A 16,141-nucleotide genomic window follows, 5' to 3' on the forward strand; every position below is an offset into this window, starting at 1 on the left:
GCCTAACTTAACCAAATTCAATTAAGTTATAGCAAGCTCGCCATTACAGACGTCAGTGATGCCTAAGGAATGTGATAAAAGAGGGAAAAAAAGTCAATAGAAAACCCCATGAAAATTGATAAAGGATAAAAAAGAAAAATAGCAATTGAACTGGTAAGGTCCTTCTGCTGCTTAAAGTAATGCGTACATTAACCATTTAGACTTTAATGAGACGCTGCTGATGGGTTTGAGAAATATAAACAAATGATTAACAAACGGAGGTAACAAAAAAGCATCACACAGTAGACAAAAGAAAGGTATAGGATCATATGAGGAGTGTGGAATCGAATATAAGAAGTTTGAATTCGGTTCCCGGCAAGTCAAGTACGCAGACGCTAGCCAGCTGCCTGACTGTAAACAATTCGTGTTGCCGGAGGTTGGGGTCGCTTGTCTTGTGCTGAGGTAAGGGATGCCATGTTTTACTCTGACTTGGTATTATATCGGCATTTGAGAGCATATCCCTCGCCGAACATTTTACATCGGTTCCCAAACTTGTATTCCTGTAACATTAAGTAAACCTCCAGAAATCGGACGTTTGGTATTGTTAGGTTTTGTATGTTACTGTAAGTGTTGCAGAAAAGACAAATAGTTTTGTCATTTGAGAAACCAATATATAAAAGGGGATTAACTCTGTACCACACGGGTTGTCAGTTAAAAAAATATAGGTTTAAAAGTATTCTGTGCCACATCGTTGCGGCCTTTCCAATTTTCCTATTGAAATTATTTTCACAGGTTACTTTTTACGCTTCACAGATTATCATAGGTACAATCTGTTTTATAAGTTTTACATGTGAAATACATGAGGATTTGTTATAAATGTATGACAGCAGTGATACGATGTTTCCAAATTACTTATTGGAATGGTAAGTGTTGACAGGATCCTTTATTTTTTATAGATTAGCATATATAGTAGGCCCCCCCTTTTTTTTTTTCTTGTAAGTAGAGGGTTCCATTATTGTACCTCATACCAGGTATATCGTAGATTTTACTGATTATGAATTGTTGTAAATTAATCGTTCTGTTATTTTGCTGATGTGTATCGTATGGTATTTTAATGGATGTCTCCAGTGTGATGTATAGAAAGATTTGCATTATGATTGCACCTACCTTATGCAACTGGAGGATCGTGAGATGATTACTGAATGTGCCATGATTAACAAGTGCTTTTATTGAATCATGTTTTGGCACACATTTTACCTAATGCACATTTTAGTGCATTTAATGGAAAGTATTAAAATTGTATGGAGTAAATGGGAAGCTGTTGAATGCTGCAAAGAGTATGTATGAGAGCACAAGAGCTGCAGTGCATGTGAATGGTGAACTGAGTAAATTTTTCTGATTGCTGGATTGAAACAGGGATGTGTCATGTCTCAGTGGTTGTTCAGTTTGTGTATAGATGGAGTTATAAAAGAGATACAAGGTAGGGCAGTGGATGTTGGAGTAACCCTAATGAGAGAGGGCGGTGTTAGGAAACTTGCGGTACTGTTCTGTTGCTTGCGGATGATACTGTACAGGTATTGTTGGTGAGTGAGTTGGGAGAGTATGTAAGAAACAGAATCTAAAGATGAATGTAGGGAAGGGTAAAGTTGGGGTCTTTGAGAGAAATGATGTTACAGAATACACAGTGAGGCTGGATTGTGAGGGGATGGAAACTGTAAGTACTTGAGTAGTGTGATTAGTAAGGATGAAGTTTAGAGGATGAAGTACATGAAAGAGTACAACAAGGTTGAAAGGTTGCTGGTTCATTGAAAGCAGTGATAAGAGATAGGGAAGTGAAAAAGCTACTGCGTGATAGTATTGTAATAGCCATGTTAAAGTACGTAGGCCAAGTTTGGACCTTGTTGGAAGGATGCAAGTCGAGTGACAGCCGTGGAAATGAGTTATTTGAGAGGAGACTGTAGAAAGACAGACTGACAAATGAAGTGAAGGAGTGTTGTGGTGTGAATGTGATAGAAAGTGTTGGGAGAGATACATTGTGGTGGTTTGGCCATGTGGAGAGGATTGAGAGCGAGAGACTGACGAGTAGTGTAAACGAGGTCTGTTCAGAAAGTATCCGACCTTAGGCTGTAAAAAAGTAAATAGCTGACCTGTTGAGCTAGGACACTAATCCCTTTCAAAGTAGGACCCTTCTGACATGACACATGCAGCTTAGCATTCTTTCCACTGCCTAAAACATTTTTCAAAGTCTGTTTTTGGTGCTTTGTTGCATTTGTCATGGTCTCTCTTCTCAAATCGGGAACCTTTCAGTGGAGTTTTGAGCTTGGGGAATAACCAAAAGTCGCACAGAGCCATGTCTGGAGAGAAGGGCACCTGCTGGACTTGTGGAATGTGCATGGCCAAAAATTTCTGAATCAGTTGAGAAGAATGGGCAGGGCCCTTGTCATGGTGCAGTTTCCAACTTGCTGCATTCAAAGGTCTGGTCTCTTTCGCCAAACTGCGTCATGAAGATGACAGATAACGTCGAGGTAGTACCATAATGTTTGTTGACAGTCTGACCTTGTGGTACATTTTTATGTTGCACAACACCATGGTACAGTAGTTGAAAAAAACTGTTAGCTTGCAAGTGCATTTCACCTTGCTGTGGACCTGTCATGCTTTTTTTGGCTGAAGTGACCTTGTATGCTTCCACTGGGATGACTGTGCTTTGGTTTCTGGGTCGTACTTGTACACCCAAGTCTCGTCTTCAGTGATGGCAGTTTTCAGAATGTCTTAATTGCAATTTGCACACACTAACATGTTTTGAGCAACGTTCCTCTGAGAGAAGAGATCATGTTGAATGCAATGAAGCACCTGCAAGAGATACCAAAAATTGATTTTGAAAAATGTTTCAGGCAGTGGAAAGAATGCTGGTCTATGTGTGTCAAATCAGAAGGGGCCTACTTTGAGGGGGATTAGTGCCCTAGCTCAATGGGTTAGCTACTGTATTTACTTTTTTTTAGAGTCTAAGGTCTGATTCTTTCTGAACAGACCTCGTATGTGAGTGAGGTGGAGTGGGTGGGAGGGAGGAGAGACTGAGGTGGGAGGGAGGAGAGATGGAGGGATGCAGTGGAGGGGTATATGAGAGAAATGAGTGTAAGATGGGAGAAGGGCATCAAAATGGCAAGGGACAGGGTGATATGGAGGTGATTTGTTTGTGGCCACCCCTTACAGGATTGAGGTATCTGGCTTTTACTCACGTTACTTTCATTTTCTATGTTAAACTGTTTCTTAAATTATTCTCTCCATCTGCTCACTTTTTCTCCCGTCTCCACAAGCAGTCTGCTGTGTTTATCATTCACTCCTCTACCACCTTCTTTATCACCCTGTCTCTCTCTCCTTACCCTCTTCCAGAACATTTTCATACATTCTCTCCACTTTAAACTCAAATTCCTTCAAAGCTCCTCATCCACTCACGTCTTACTCTCTCATTGATTTTTTCACCTCACTTTTTTCCTCTACTTGTAACTTTCTATTCCATCGCTCAACTTCATTTTTAAAAGCGGAAACAACAACATTGGCCATTTGCCTGTAATGAAAATGTTGTGTACCCTACTCATATGGTACTTCAGTTTGCAGGTGAAGACTCAGTTGTTGGACGAGAGAATTGTTAGCGGGGTGTGTGCTTGTGTGTGAGGAGTTCTGAACAATGGTGACGATGGAGACAATGGCCAAAGAAGTGCGTGAGCTGTACCTGGCCAAGTTCCAGCCCCAGCGCCGCCCCCATGCTCTCTCCCCAAATGTTCTTCTTCGCCGCCTTGACCCAGCTCTCTGCGAGAAGTTGACTGCCCGTAACAACAAAGAGTGAGTTTTCCACATGTTGCTTGCATGAAAAAGATATGTTCAGTACTTTAACCATCTAAATGCTAAAGTTAGGACCCCTGCATTCTAGGTTTGATTTTTGCCATTTTTTTTACATGCCAGTATATGTACCGGTACAGCATTGGTGATAATGCAGTAGATTGGTCGTGCATAATCCTGTGGAAAGATTTTGATTGAAGAGAAATTTTGCTAATAATTATATCAACTTTATTTAGAATCTCATTCGGTTTACCCTGTTGTCATGTGGTGACCCCTGCAGTACATATTTAGTATTGAATCCTTATTTTCAAACTTCCTGTTTTAAATTTACATTAAAACTAGGGTAAATGTGTAAAATATTTGAACTTGTGTTTTCTCATACACTTTGAATTTCTTGAGATTTGTTTTCAGTACACAAGGATCTCTTAGGCAATTTCAAGGACTAGAATAACTGTTCATAAACAGAATTCGTGTGAGCCAAGGTCAGCTTGTGAGGAAAACTGGTTAGGCAATAGGCCACACCAGAACTTGGCGTTCATGCCCTCTCAAAACCCCTTGCCCACCCAAGTTTTTTGGGAAAAAATTATACCAGTTTATTCATGCCTTTTTATACCCTGCCAGTAGGCCTATATGGCTGGGACATACAGTATAATGTTGGTCATGTCTGTCCTTCTGTCCAGCCGTCCCGTTTTGCATTTAGCCCATTCCGAAGAACTGTTAAAGATAACTTCAATAAACTTCATATGCAGATACGTATTGGTGAGAGCATTTCAACCATGCCAGACTTTGATGACCTTGACCTCACATTTGATTTTGCATTTAGCTTATTTTCTTGAACAGTGTAAAGGATGCCTTCATATTATTGCATACACAGATGCTTCTTGGCAAGAGCAATTTAACTTTGCCAAAATTTGATGACCTTGACCTTCTGTTTGACCTTAACCCCACATTTCTTGATTTTGCATTAAACTTATTTTTAAAGAACACACTAAAGGATGCCTTTATATAACTTCATACATAGAGGTGTCTAGGCACTAATCCTTCAACCACTTTAAGGTTTAAGTTAAAGTTTTGGTTATTTGTGAAATTGAGTGTTATGTGGATCAGACTTGTACCATAGATGCATTTTGAGATGAGGTTCAAATCCTGGCTTCGGATGCAAGATTTGACTTACATTGTTTTTTACTTAATTCTGTATGCCACCAGCGCCAAAGCTTGTACATGCATTAAGTTTACTTGTTCTCTACTGTATATGACATGATATTTTATGAGGTGCTGCCTGGCTAGATGAGAATTTTGGCCAGCAAATAAAACTTTTGAGTCAAGCAGAAACATTCTGGACAAAAATAATTTGTATAAATATACCATAAACTGAACTTCTCCTGTTGCAAGATAGCTGTAACCCAAGCCGGGCATTCATGTCCAATGAACATATTTCTAGTTAACTACATTTTGAGTGTTGTATCGTATTGTTTATAAAGGCTCCAGCATGCTTGCATGTCTCAGCCTTCATCACCTGTGTGTGACACTCCATGCTGCTTGATCTCTGGCAGTCTCCCTATTCAGTCCCTTATCCCTGAGGTCATACTTTGTGACTTCTTCCCAGGTCTTTCTTTTGGTCTGCTCTTGCAACCCTACCCTCGACATTCACACTTCTCACCTTCTGCACCCAATTGTCATCCTCCATCCTCTTAATGTGATCAAGCCATCTCAATCTATCCTTCTTCATCACACCATCAACACATTCAAGTCCCATCAAAACCGTCAACTTTTCAGTCATAATCCCAGCCTCCTTGGCCTTGCATTCAACGATGCACTACTCATCCATTTAATCATTGTCATTTCAGTATGTTTGAGCCTGCAAATGTCCTCTTTCTTTACTGCCCAGGTCTCACTACCATACAGCATTACACTCCTAGCACATGCCGCATACAAAGATCGATTAACATGGAGGGAGAACCCTTTTAGTATTAGGAAGGGCAACAGCTCCCTGAGCTTCCTCCAGCCACTCCTAACTCTAGCCACAGAGCTAGCTTCAGCCTCGCCTCCAGCATATCCCCCAAGTAACAAAACTTCACACACTCGGGAAACTCTCTTTTCAAAATCGGTACTTTCACACCTGACAATCTCTTCATGCTTTCCCCGACACACCACACACACGAAATCAGCATTTTTTCGCAGCCTACCTCTAATACCAGTATGTCTCTTGTGCACCCACTTATCACATGCATTGCTCGAAATGGAGTTACTTTCTACACCCTTGAGACAAACTGAACATGGCTACACTCCCTCTGCTTTGACAGCACCTCCACCAGTCCTAGATGTCGTCACCATGTACCTCCAACCATTGTGCCCCATGCTGTCTCTGCTGCTCCAAAATCTTTCCTAGCTTCTCTTTTGTTCTTTGCAATGAGCAGCAAGTCATTATCACAGAACATGTCCCATGGGAGTCCATTTCTGAAGTCATATAGAAGTGCATCAAGCACCATGATGAACAATAAGGGGCACAAGACTGTCCCCTGATGAATGCCAGCATTCACGGAAACTTTTCACTCAAATCTCCGTTCGCTATCACCTGCGTTCAAGCTCCGACGTACATGGCCATAACCACTCTAACCAGCCACTCCTCAATCCCAGGCTTTCTCATTGCTCACTTCACCATCTCCTTAGGGACCATGTCAAAGGCCTCCTCCAAATCCACGGAAACAGAGTACAACTCTCTTTTCTTTCCTGTATTTTTCTTGAAGCTGTCAGACAGTGAATATGGCATCTGTGGTCCCTTTGCCTGGCATAAACCTAAACTGCATCTCGTCAATATTCACTCATTCCTTATCATCTCAGCCACTTTAACCAGTCACTTTTTGATCCCAAGCTATCTCATTTCCCACTTCACCACCTCCCTTGGGACTTTGCCAGAGGCCTTCTCCAAGTCAACAAAAGCAAAGTAGAGCTCTGTTTACTTTCCAATATATTTTTCCTGAAGCTGATGGACAACAAATATGGCATCAATGGTCCATTTTTCTGGGATAAACCCAAACTGCATCTCATCAGTATTCACCCATTCCCTTATCATACCTTCTAGGACTTTCTTCATTAACTGGTGAAAGTTTTATGCCTCTGTAATTTCCTCTTTCCAGGGCATCACTCATCCCCTTGTACACATTTACAGTTGCACTATTCAGCCAGTCATCTGGATCAACACACTCATCGGTAAGCGGCTTTATCAAATTGGGAACTAAACCAATTCCTATATCTCCTGAGGCCATCAGCATTTCAGCAGTTAACCCAGACATACATATACCACCTTCCCATCTGAATCCTGCCTATTGCCCTGTTGATGGTAGCAGCATCGATTAAAGGCCAAGGGCCAGACAATGGATCCACTGACTCTAAACCTTCTCTGTTCCAGTCAAACTCATGCAGCAGCAGGTTATAATTCTCTTTCCAGGTGTCTTTAATATCCTCACTGTCTGCCACCATCTTTCCTTCATCATTCTTCACACACTGCTCACGTATGATAGCCCTGTTTTCCCTTTTTATCTGATTTGGGGTGCTCACCATCCACTCACTCCATGTTGTGCTGCTCTTGGGTGACTGCCTTTTTTTTCTTCCTTCCTTCTTTCCTTCCTTCCTTCTTTCCTCCCTTCCTCTTCTGTCATTCTTTTCTTTGTTCATTCATCTTCCGTCTTTCTATGGGTGACTGTACACTTAGTGACCAACCAAATGATTTCCTGAATACTAGGAAACCATTTCCTGTGCTGGGTGGTAACCATATGACCAAGTTATGGCCTGGTGGTTTAGTGGGTAATTAAGGCACTCCAACCAGATTGAACCTATGCAGGTTTATGTCCAAGGGATGGTTAGGGTTTATTGCTCATGTAATAGCTGCCACTCGGGGATGAGTGAGGCTGGTCACCCTCGTCCTAAATGTTGGGACCAACTTGCCTGCCCGGGGCACCTACACTTCTCGTGGGGCAACACAGGGTTAGATGATGATGATGATGATGTTACCCTAAATACATTTTCTTCCATTCAGTGCTACTTAGGTCATCCAGTAAAAGGCCCTGAGACTCAGATTTGCTTTGTTCGGTAAACCCTTCATAAGTCGAACTATATGGGGCTCTAGGGTAGTTAACTTACCAAATTTTTCGACTAACTGGAAATAATTGCAAAAAAATATATATATATTACCTCCCCAATAATTGCAGATTGTGATTACTCATTAAATATAAACTAAAGAAGCATTTATAAAGCAATAAAAATAAACAATAAAAACAATTCGGTGCATGTCCTAGGCTAGGCTAGGAGGTTGCATAGGTGGAGGGGTGCAATAGTCACTGAATTACAAGTTCTGCACTTTTTTACTTCCCTATACAATCAGTTAAACTAAAAGGTAATACTTGGAATATAATAAACTAAAATGTAGCAGTTGGAATATAAGAAACTAAAATATAACACTTGGAATACCTTGGTCAGAGTTTGACTTGCTGGAAATTCCGTCTTTTGCAGGGTCAACTTATCGAGGGTTTACTGTATACCTGGTATTTCTATTCTGGCCCTATGCTTGGCAGCCAAGTATTCCTCTTTCTTACCATGTTACCCCCCTTTTTCCATTCCCCCCACAGTCTTCTTTTTTCATTACCTGCAGGTTCTGCACCTTCATCTCATCATCATGTTACCTTATATCTGTGAAGGTCCCTTGTCCATTCACACACTGATCAGTAACTCTCGAGAGATTGTTCGTGAGAGCTCTGTTCTGCTCCTTAATACATCTGTCCAGAGCTCTCTCTTCAGCCACAATTCTACTCATCTTTGTATAGAAGGCATCCCCTACTGCTTGGTTTTCAACTTCAATATTTTCCTCCTGGGTGCATAGATCCTCTGCCTCACCACCTGCTCCTTCAGCACCATGTCACATATCTTTAATTTATGTTGCAATATACACTCTCTCCCTATAACTTTAACATCCTTCACCTACCCTCTATCAGTCCATGAGACCAGGAAATAGTCAGTCTGGCCATTATTACCCCTAGACTCATATATAATCATCCTACTGTCCCTTTTCCCTAAAGTGCATGTTACACACAATCATGGTCATAGCTTCCCCAAATTCAAGTATCCTTTCACCTTCCTCATTTCTCATACCATATGTGCATTTCCCATGTACCCTTTCATACTCTTGAGCTATTTCACCCCTGACCATTTAAATCTCCACCCAAAACTACAGTTTCATCATTCCCCCATGCCACCAGCCACATGTATCAAGTCATTCCAAAGTCTATCATTTTCTTCATCATCGAAGTCAACCTCTGGAGCATATGCTGGTAGGCCTATAGCTGAAATCATGAGTTTACCAAATAGTATTTTCAGTACTATAAAATGGGAGAAATGGGTGGAATATGTCATGAAGGTAATGAGAGTAAGTGAAAGGACAACAGTAGTGAAAATTTTTTGTTGAGATAATGTTTTAATTTATATTTTGGGTATGCTCCACAGGAAGGCTTGGATGTGGCAGAGAAGGATAGATTCTGGGATGACTATATACATGTAGTAAGTGACAGGGATGATTAGATTGTAGTTTTGGGAGGGGACTTGAGTGGTCATGTAGATGAGGCAGCTCAAGGATATGGAATAATGGAGGATGTGCATATGGTACAAGAAATGAGGAAAGGGACAGGATACTTGAGTCTGAGGAAGCAATGAACATGACTGTGTGTAACACACATTTTAGGAAATGGGAGAGTAGGTTGTTTACATATGAGTTGGGGGGGAAACTGCAGTCAGATACACTATTTCCTGGTCAGGAGGGCTGATAGGAGGTTAGTGAGGGATGTTAAAGTTATAGGAAGCGAGGAGTGTGTGCAGCAACATAAATTGTTGATATGTAACATGGTGCTTAAGGAGCAGGTGATGAAAAAGAGGACCTATGCACCTAGGAGGAAAATATGGAAGTTGAAAAACCAAGCAGTAAGGGATGCCCTCTATAGCGAGATGAGTAGAGTGGTGGCTGAACAGGGAGCTGTTGACAGAAGTGTTGATGAACAGTACAGAGCTCTCAAGAAAAACCTCCTGAGAGTTACTGATTCAGTGTGTGGATGGACAAGGGGCTCACCAAGACATAAAGTAACTTGGTGTTGGGATGAGGTGTAGAAGTTGCAGTTAACGAGAAAAGAAGGCTTTTCTGGGAATGGAAAGAATGTGGTAACAGAGGAATACTTGGCTGCCAAGCATAGGGCTAGAAATGAGGTTCACAGGACAAAGTCCGAGTCCCAGAGACTTTTACTTGATAACCTAAACAGTGTGGAAAGGAAGAATATGAGATTTAAGGTGGCAAATCAGATGAAGAGGGAAAACAAGGATATCCTAGGTGAGCAGTGTGTGAAGAATGATGAAGGAAAGGTAATGGTGAACACTGGGGATATTAAAGATGCCTGGATAGAGCATTACAACCAGTTGTTGAATGAGGGGTTTGACTGGGACAGGGAAAGTTTGGAGCCAGCGGATCCAGCGTTTGGCCCTTGGCCTTTGATTGATGCCACCATTGTGAGTAGGGCAATAAGCAGGATGCAGGTGGGGAAGGCAGCACGAGTGTCTAGGTTGACTGATTGAATGTTGAAAGCCTTAGGAGGTATAGGATTGGGGTTAGTCACTGACTTAAGAATATGATTATATATGAGTGTGTTGTCCTAGATGATTGGCTGAAGAGTGTAATTGTAAACGTGTACAAGGGGAAGGGTGATTCCTTGGAAGGAGAAAATTATAGAGATGTGAAGCTTTTGGAGCAGATAATGGAGGTAATAGAGAGAGTTCTAGAAGGTGTGGTTAGAGAATGAGTGAATGTTGATTAGATCCAGTTTGGTTTTATGCCAGGCAAAGGGACTACTGATGCCATTTTCATTGTTTGACAGTTTCAGGAAAAATATATGGGAAAGAAAAAGTATCTGTACTTTGTTTTTGTTGATCTGGAGAAGGCCTTTGACAGTGTCCCTAGAGGGGTGGTGAAGTGGGCAATAAGAAAGCTGGGGATCAAGGAGTGGCTGGTTAGGGTGGTTATGGCTATGTATGTGGGTGCTCACACCCAGATAAGGGTGAATGTAGCTTTGAGTGATGAGTTTTCCATGAATGTTGATGTGCATCATGGGTCAGTCTTGAGCTCATTTTTGTTTATCAAGGTACTTGAAGCCCTCTCACATGATGTGAGAAATGGACTCCCATGGGAGATGTATGCTGATGATATGGTGTTGGTTGCAGAGAATGGAAGGGAGGCAGAGGAAAGACTTAGGAAGTTGAGAGATATGGGGCACAAGGGCTTAAGAGTAAATGCAGATAAAACAAAAATGATGGTAGTAGTAGTAGTACTAGTTGTTCCCTAGGCAGTCTGGCCGAACAGCCCCGAGTCCCTTAGGAAGGCCATGGCAGAGACCGGTCTTTCCCACAGAGCTCTCAAAGAGTGTATGTTGTGTTGTTGGCATAGGTGATTGTGTGCAATGCAGTCTTCCATAATGTTCTTAATAGTATGGGGTGCTGTGTTGCATCCTGGACAGGCATCAGCGACGGAGTCATCCAGCCTCCTCTGGTAGCTTAAGAGGGCTGGATGGTGCCCACATCTCAGCCTGGCCAGGTGGACCCTGTCCTCACGAGGAAGATAGGATTCAGAAGGGTGGATGTCAGGAGACCGTGCATGCAGCTGTGTGTTGTCTTTAAGTGACTGAATGGAGCAGTGAGTGATCTGAGTGTGGATATGCTTCTGGAAGCTGGTCTGAGGTGGGCGAGGGGGGAGAGATGACAGTATTTGTGTATGGTATCGTGTGATAGGTGTTGTTTTGATGTTCCTTGGTGTGGGTGGATGTGCTGCCATGTACTGTAGTGGATGTTGTGGGTTTGTGGAGGCTGCAGCAAGAAACTGGGTACCTCTCATATGTAGGTGATCCTTGACTTTGAGGACTTTGGTTTCTTGATGTAGGTGGTCTGTGGGTGTAGTAGCTGTGCAGCCTCTGATTATTTTTAGGGCCTTGTTCTGTATGGTCTGTAGAGTGTTGTAGTGTGTTTTGGTGAGGTTAGAAGCCCAGGCAGGGCTTGCATAATTCATCGCTGAACGTATGTATTGTTTGTATACTGTGGTGGTGGTTTCTTTGTTGTGTCCGAGTGTTGTATGGGCAAGTGACCTCAAAGCATTGAGTCTTGGTGTTATTTTATTTTTAACGTTTGTGATGTGTTGTTTAAATGACATTGATGTATTGTATGTTACACCAAGGATTTTGTGTGTGTGTGTGTGTGTGTGTGGTAGGGGAGTGTTGTTTATGGTGAGGTGTGGGATGTGACTGTGTTCTGCTGTCCAGTTTGTGAGAAGAGTCACTGTAGATTTGGCTGGGGCTATTTTGAGCCTGTTTGTGGTGAACCATTCGTGTAGTGTGTTGAGGTAAGGTTGAATGATGTGTGTAGCTGTGTTTGTGTTTTGGTGTGTACATGTAAGTGTTATATCATCTGCATAGGAAGCTATGTGTATCTGTGGTGTGTGGGGTGTGGGTATGTCGTGCATGTATAGATTAAAGAGTGTAGGGGACAAAACAAATCCTTGGGGGATGCCGTTTGTGAAGTTTCTGATGTTAGAAGACTGACCGGCAAATGTTACATGTGCACATTTGCCTGCTAAGTAGTTTGCCAGCCATCTTTTTGTGTTATTTTGTATGTTTGTGTTGAGTATTTTGTTTGTGAGGTTGTGGCGGGGGATGGCATCAAAAGCTTTGCTAATGTCTAGTGTGACTAGGAGTGTTCTGTGTGGTGGCCTAGCTGTATTTATGCCATCGAAAACTCTCTGTGTAAGGTCTGTAAGAAGGGTGTTTGTGGAGTGTAGTGGCCTAAAGCCATGTTGTGACTGGGCTAGGGGAATGTGAGGTGTGACTATATCAGTCGTTCGGTGACTTTAGAGGGGGTGCAGAGGAGTGTGATGGGGCGATGTGAGGAGGGTAACGTGGGGTCTTTGTTGGGTTTAGGGATAGTGATGATATTGCCATGCCTCCAGATGTTGGGTATTATGTTTTGTGAGTAGCTGTAGTTTGATATGTTGGTGAGTGCTTGTATTCCTTGTGGTCCTAGGTGTTTAAGGTGAATGTTGCTTATGTTGTCTGGTCCACAGGCAGATGAGTGCTTGAGGTTGTTAATGATGTGCTTCGTCTGGTTGTAAGTGAAAGGTGCTTAGTCTGGGTCTGTGGGGAACTGTCTCTTACATCTGATGATACGTCAGTCTTCCGGATGGGCGGTTAGATGGCTGACTTGTGAAAAGTGATTGATGAGAGTGTTTGCTTGTTGTTTGTTTGAGGGTATGGTGTCTGTTGTTGTGATGACAGCATGTGATTGTGTGGTGTTGCTGTTGGAAAGTGTGATGCTGGTTAGTGTTTTGTAAAGTTTGCTGATGTTTGTTTTGTGGTCAAGTGTTTGGAGGTAATTTTTCCAGTTTGGTGTTTGCTGTTCTGATATTTTAATGTTTATTTGAGTGTTGAGTTCTTGTATTTGTTGTATGGTGTCTTGTGTATGGGGTGTTGGGGAGTGTCGCAGTGTGTCCCGTTGTCTGATGAGGCCTTGAATTTCTGGTGTAAAGTTGGGGTTGTCTCTCTTTCTGTTGCCTCTAGGGATGTGTCTTTTGTCTGCGTTTTGTATGATTGTATTGAAAATGTGCACAGAGGTGTTGATGTTTGTGATGGGTGTACTGTTTAGTGTTTCGAAATGTTGTTCTGTTCCAGTTATAAAGGCCTCCCAGTTGGCTCTCTTATAATTAGTGTATGTGTGTTTGTGGCCAGCTGGGGTGATTCTGGTAGTGATGATGATTGGGAGGTGATCAGAACCTAGGGTTTTGACCACTCTTCATGATGATGGTATCTAGGGCTGGTGGCAGTACTGCCAATGAGGGAAAATGGCCTTGTGCGATTTGCCACAAGGGTGTGGGAAGTAATTCCATCTTGTGCAGTGTTTGTGATAAGTGGGTGCATAAGAGATAGTGTGGTATTAGAGGTAGACTGCGAGATAATGCAGATTTCATGTGTGTGGTGTGTTGGGGAGAGCATGTGGAGATTGTCAGACATGAGAGGATTGATCTTGTTGGTGAGTCTCTTGAGTGTATGGAAGAGTTTTGTTATTTAGGAGACACGTTACGTGCTGGAGATGGAGCTGGAGCTAGCTCCGTGGCTAGAGGGAGGAGTGGTTGGAAGAAGTTCAGGGAGCTGTTGCCTCTCCTGACATTGAGAGGGCTCTCCCTCCGTGCTAAGGCATGTGTTAGGAATGTAATGCTGTATGGTGGTAAGACCTGGGGAGTAAAGGAAGAGGATATTCGCTGGCTCAAATGTACAGAAATGTCAATGATTAGGTGGATGTGCAGTGCCTCCCTGAGTGTGAGGCCTGGGGAGACTAGCTTTACAGGGAAGGAGTTGAGGGGTAGGATGAGACTGGAGTGTATTGGTGTTGTGATAAGGAGAGGTAGATTGAGATGGTTTGGGCATGTGGAGAGGATGAGGGTGATAATTGGGTGAAGAAAGTGAGGAGTGTTAATGTTAAGGGTAGAGTTGCTAGAGGTATACTGTAAAAGACCTGGAACGAAGTCATTGAGTGTGACCTCTGGGATAAGGGACTGAATACAGAAGCTGGCAGAGATTGAGAAGCGTGGAGAGCTGCCATTAGGTGACCAAGGCCGATGCATGCAAACATGTTGGAGCTTTTAAAAACGAAACGAATGAAAAATCGCTTCATGTACTCTCATTGCATTTGTCACATTCTACTGATTTCTCCTCAAGTAGCATACCCACATCACCATGTCCATCTTCACTTCTGTGCCAGAATAGCTTATACCTGAAATCCTTCCCAGCAAGCATCCTAACTGACCCTACCCTGAACCTGATTTCCTGTAGGCAAGACGTCCACTTGCCAGATACTCAGAGTCTACCACATTCCCTGCTCTACCCTTCAAGTTACCCATATTTTGTATGCCAATCTGAACCCTTTAGGTGATTTGATTACCACAGGCATGCTTTTAAGCCCTTTGCTATTTGTATCATAAGTCGAGTAAATAGAGGAGGAGCCAGACCACAGGCCCTGCCCACCCTCACAGTCCCAAGTTCAGGCATAGGATCAGGAACCCATAGCCCACCAGCCTTGGCCAGTGGCTCTGGTGGTGGCATGGGACCCTGCCAGGACATATACTGGGACACCCTCCAAGCATGCCTTGGGACTTTAACTGCCTCATTATTATACACCTGCTGATAGGATAGCCTCTTGGGGCATTACTCCCAAGTTTGAGCCCCTTTCTGTTGGACAGAAATGGCAGTGTGGGAACTGCAATGCCCTGTTCCCTCTAGCACAGCCCTGAGCCTTATTCCATCCCAGTCCCAAAACTGCAGTGGCAGATTATACACCCACTGATAGGGCAGCCTACTGGGATGCTACTCCCGGGTTCGCGCTCTTTTCAGTTGGGCAGAAGCGACAACATGGGAATTGCAGTGCCCTGTACCGTCTGGCACAGATCAGAGTCTTATCCCATCCTGGCCCTAAAACTGCAGTGGTGGAGCTGGTGCCTCACTTCCTCTCAGATCTGCCACTAGGTAGTAGGGGCTAAGTTTTCTGGCCACTTGCCTTTGCTGGTGCCAACCCCTGTGACTTAGTGGGGTACGTTGTGTGGTATGTAAAGCACATGTAGGTAGTGCATTAAGTAATTACCTCCACCAATGAAGTTGGAGGAGGTTGTGTAGCCTATTCACCAGTTTTTCTGTCTGTTTGTCCAGACAATATCTCCAAAAGTTCTCAGTGAATATCAGTGAAATTTTGTGGAAGGGTGGGCCATGTGCAAGAAAGAATTGATTAAATTTTGGGGTGGATCTGGATCTGGATCCTATGTATTCCACACATTATAAGCTCTCAGTGAATTTCAGTGAAATTTTGTGGATGGGTGGCCTATGGGCCAAAAAATAATTTATAAAGTTTTGAGGTAGATCCGGATCCGTCATTGGCAGAGGTATGCACTCTTTGAGTGCTTTCTAGTTAGAAATGAGTGTCTGGGAGAGCATGCTGGCCTACTTTCCCTGTTAGTGTCACACTGAAAAAGGTCAGCAAAGGGGGATGATCAGGATATCCTGATGGCCAGTGAAACAGGAGCTCCAGCACTCCTTATCACCAGCATTTCTATCCTCCTTGAGAGTACCACCTTGACTAGCTGGTGCTACAGGCTACTCCAACATGCCAGAAACAATTGTAAGTACAAAAGTAGGTCAGTGGTGGGGATGATATTTTTTAAAATTTAACATAATTATCTTTAAGAAAGACTTGGAAATAGTGCCCACTC

At 42.9% G+C, this 16,141-nt stretch overlaps 1 protein-coding gene across 2 annotated transcripts in view; it reads left to right on the forward strand.

Moving 5' to 3' along the window:
* Positions 1–411: 411 nt before the first annotated feature.
* The window catches only part of LOC145406571 (uncharacterized), a 64,507-nt gene continuing 48,777 nt past the window's right edge, over positions 412–16,141 (forward strand). For both annotated transcript variants that reach the window (XM_080277647.1, XM_080277648.1), the window contains exons 1-2: positions 412–441; positions 3,588–3,819. In XM_080277647.1, the coding sequence (XP_080133773.1) occupies positions 3,665–3,819 (155 nt within the window). In that variant the 5' untranslated portion in view covers positions 412–441; positions 3,588–3,664. The remainder of the gene's footprint in view (positions 442–3,587; positions 3,820–16,141) is intronic.

This window comes from Coenobita brevimanus, chromosome 71 (genome assembly GCF_032717465.1).
Source record: "Coenobita brevimanus isolate Jiangsu-jjx chromosome 71, ASM3271746v2, whole genome shotgun sequence".
Classification (NCBI taxonomy): Eukaryota; Metazoa; Arthropoda; class Malacostraca; order Decapoda; family Coenobitidae; genus Coenobita; species Coenobita brevimanus.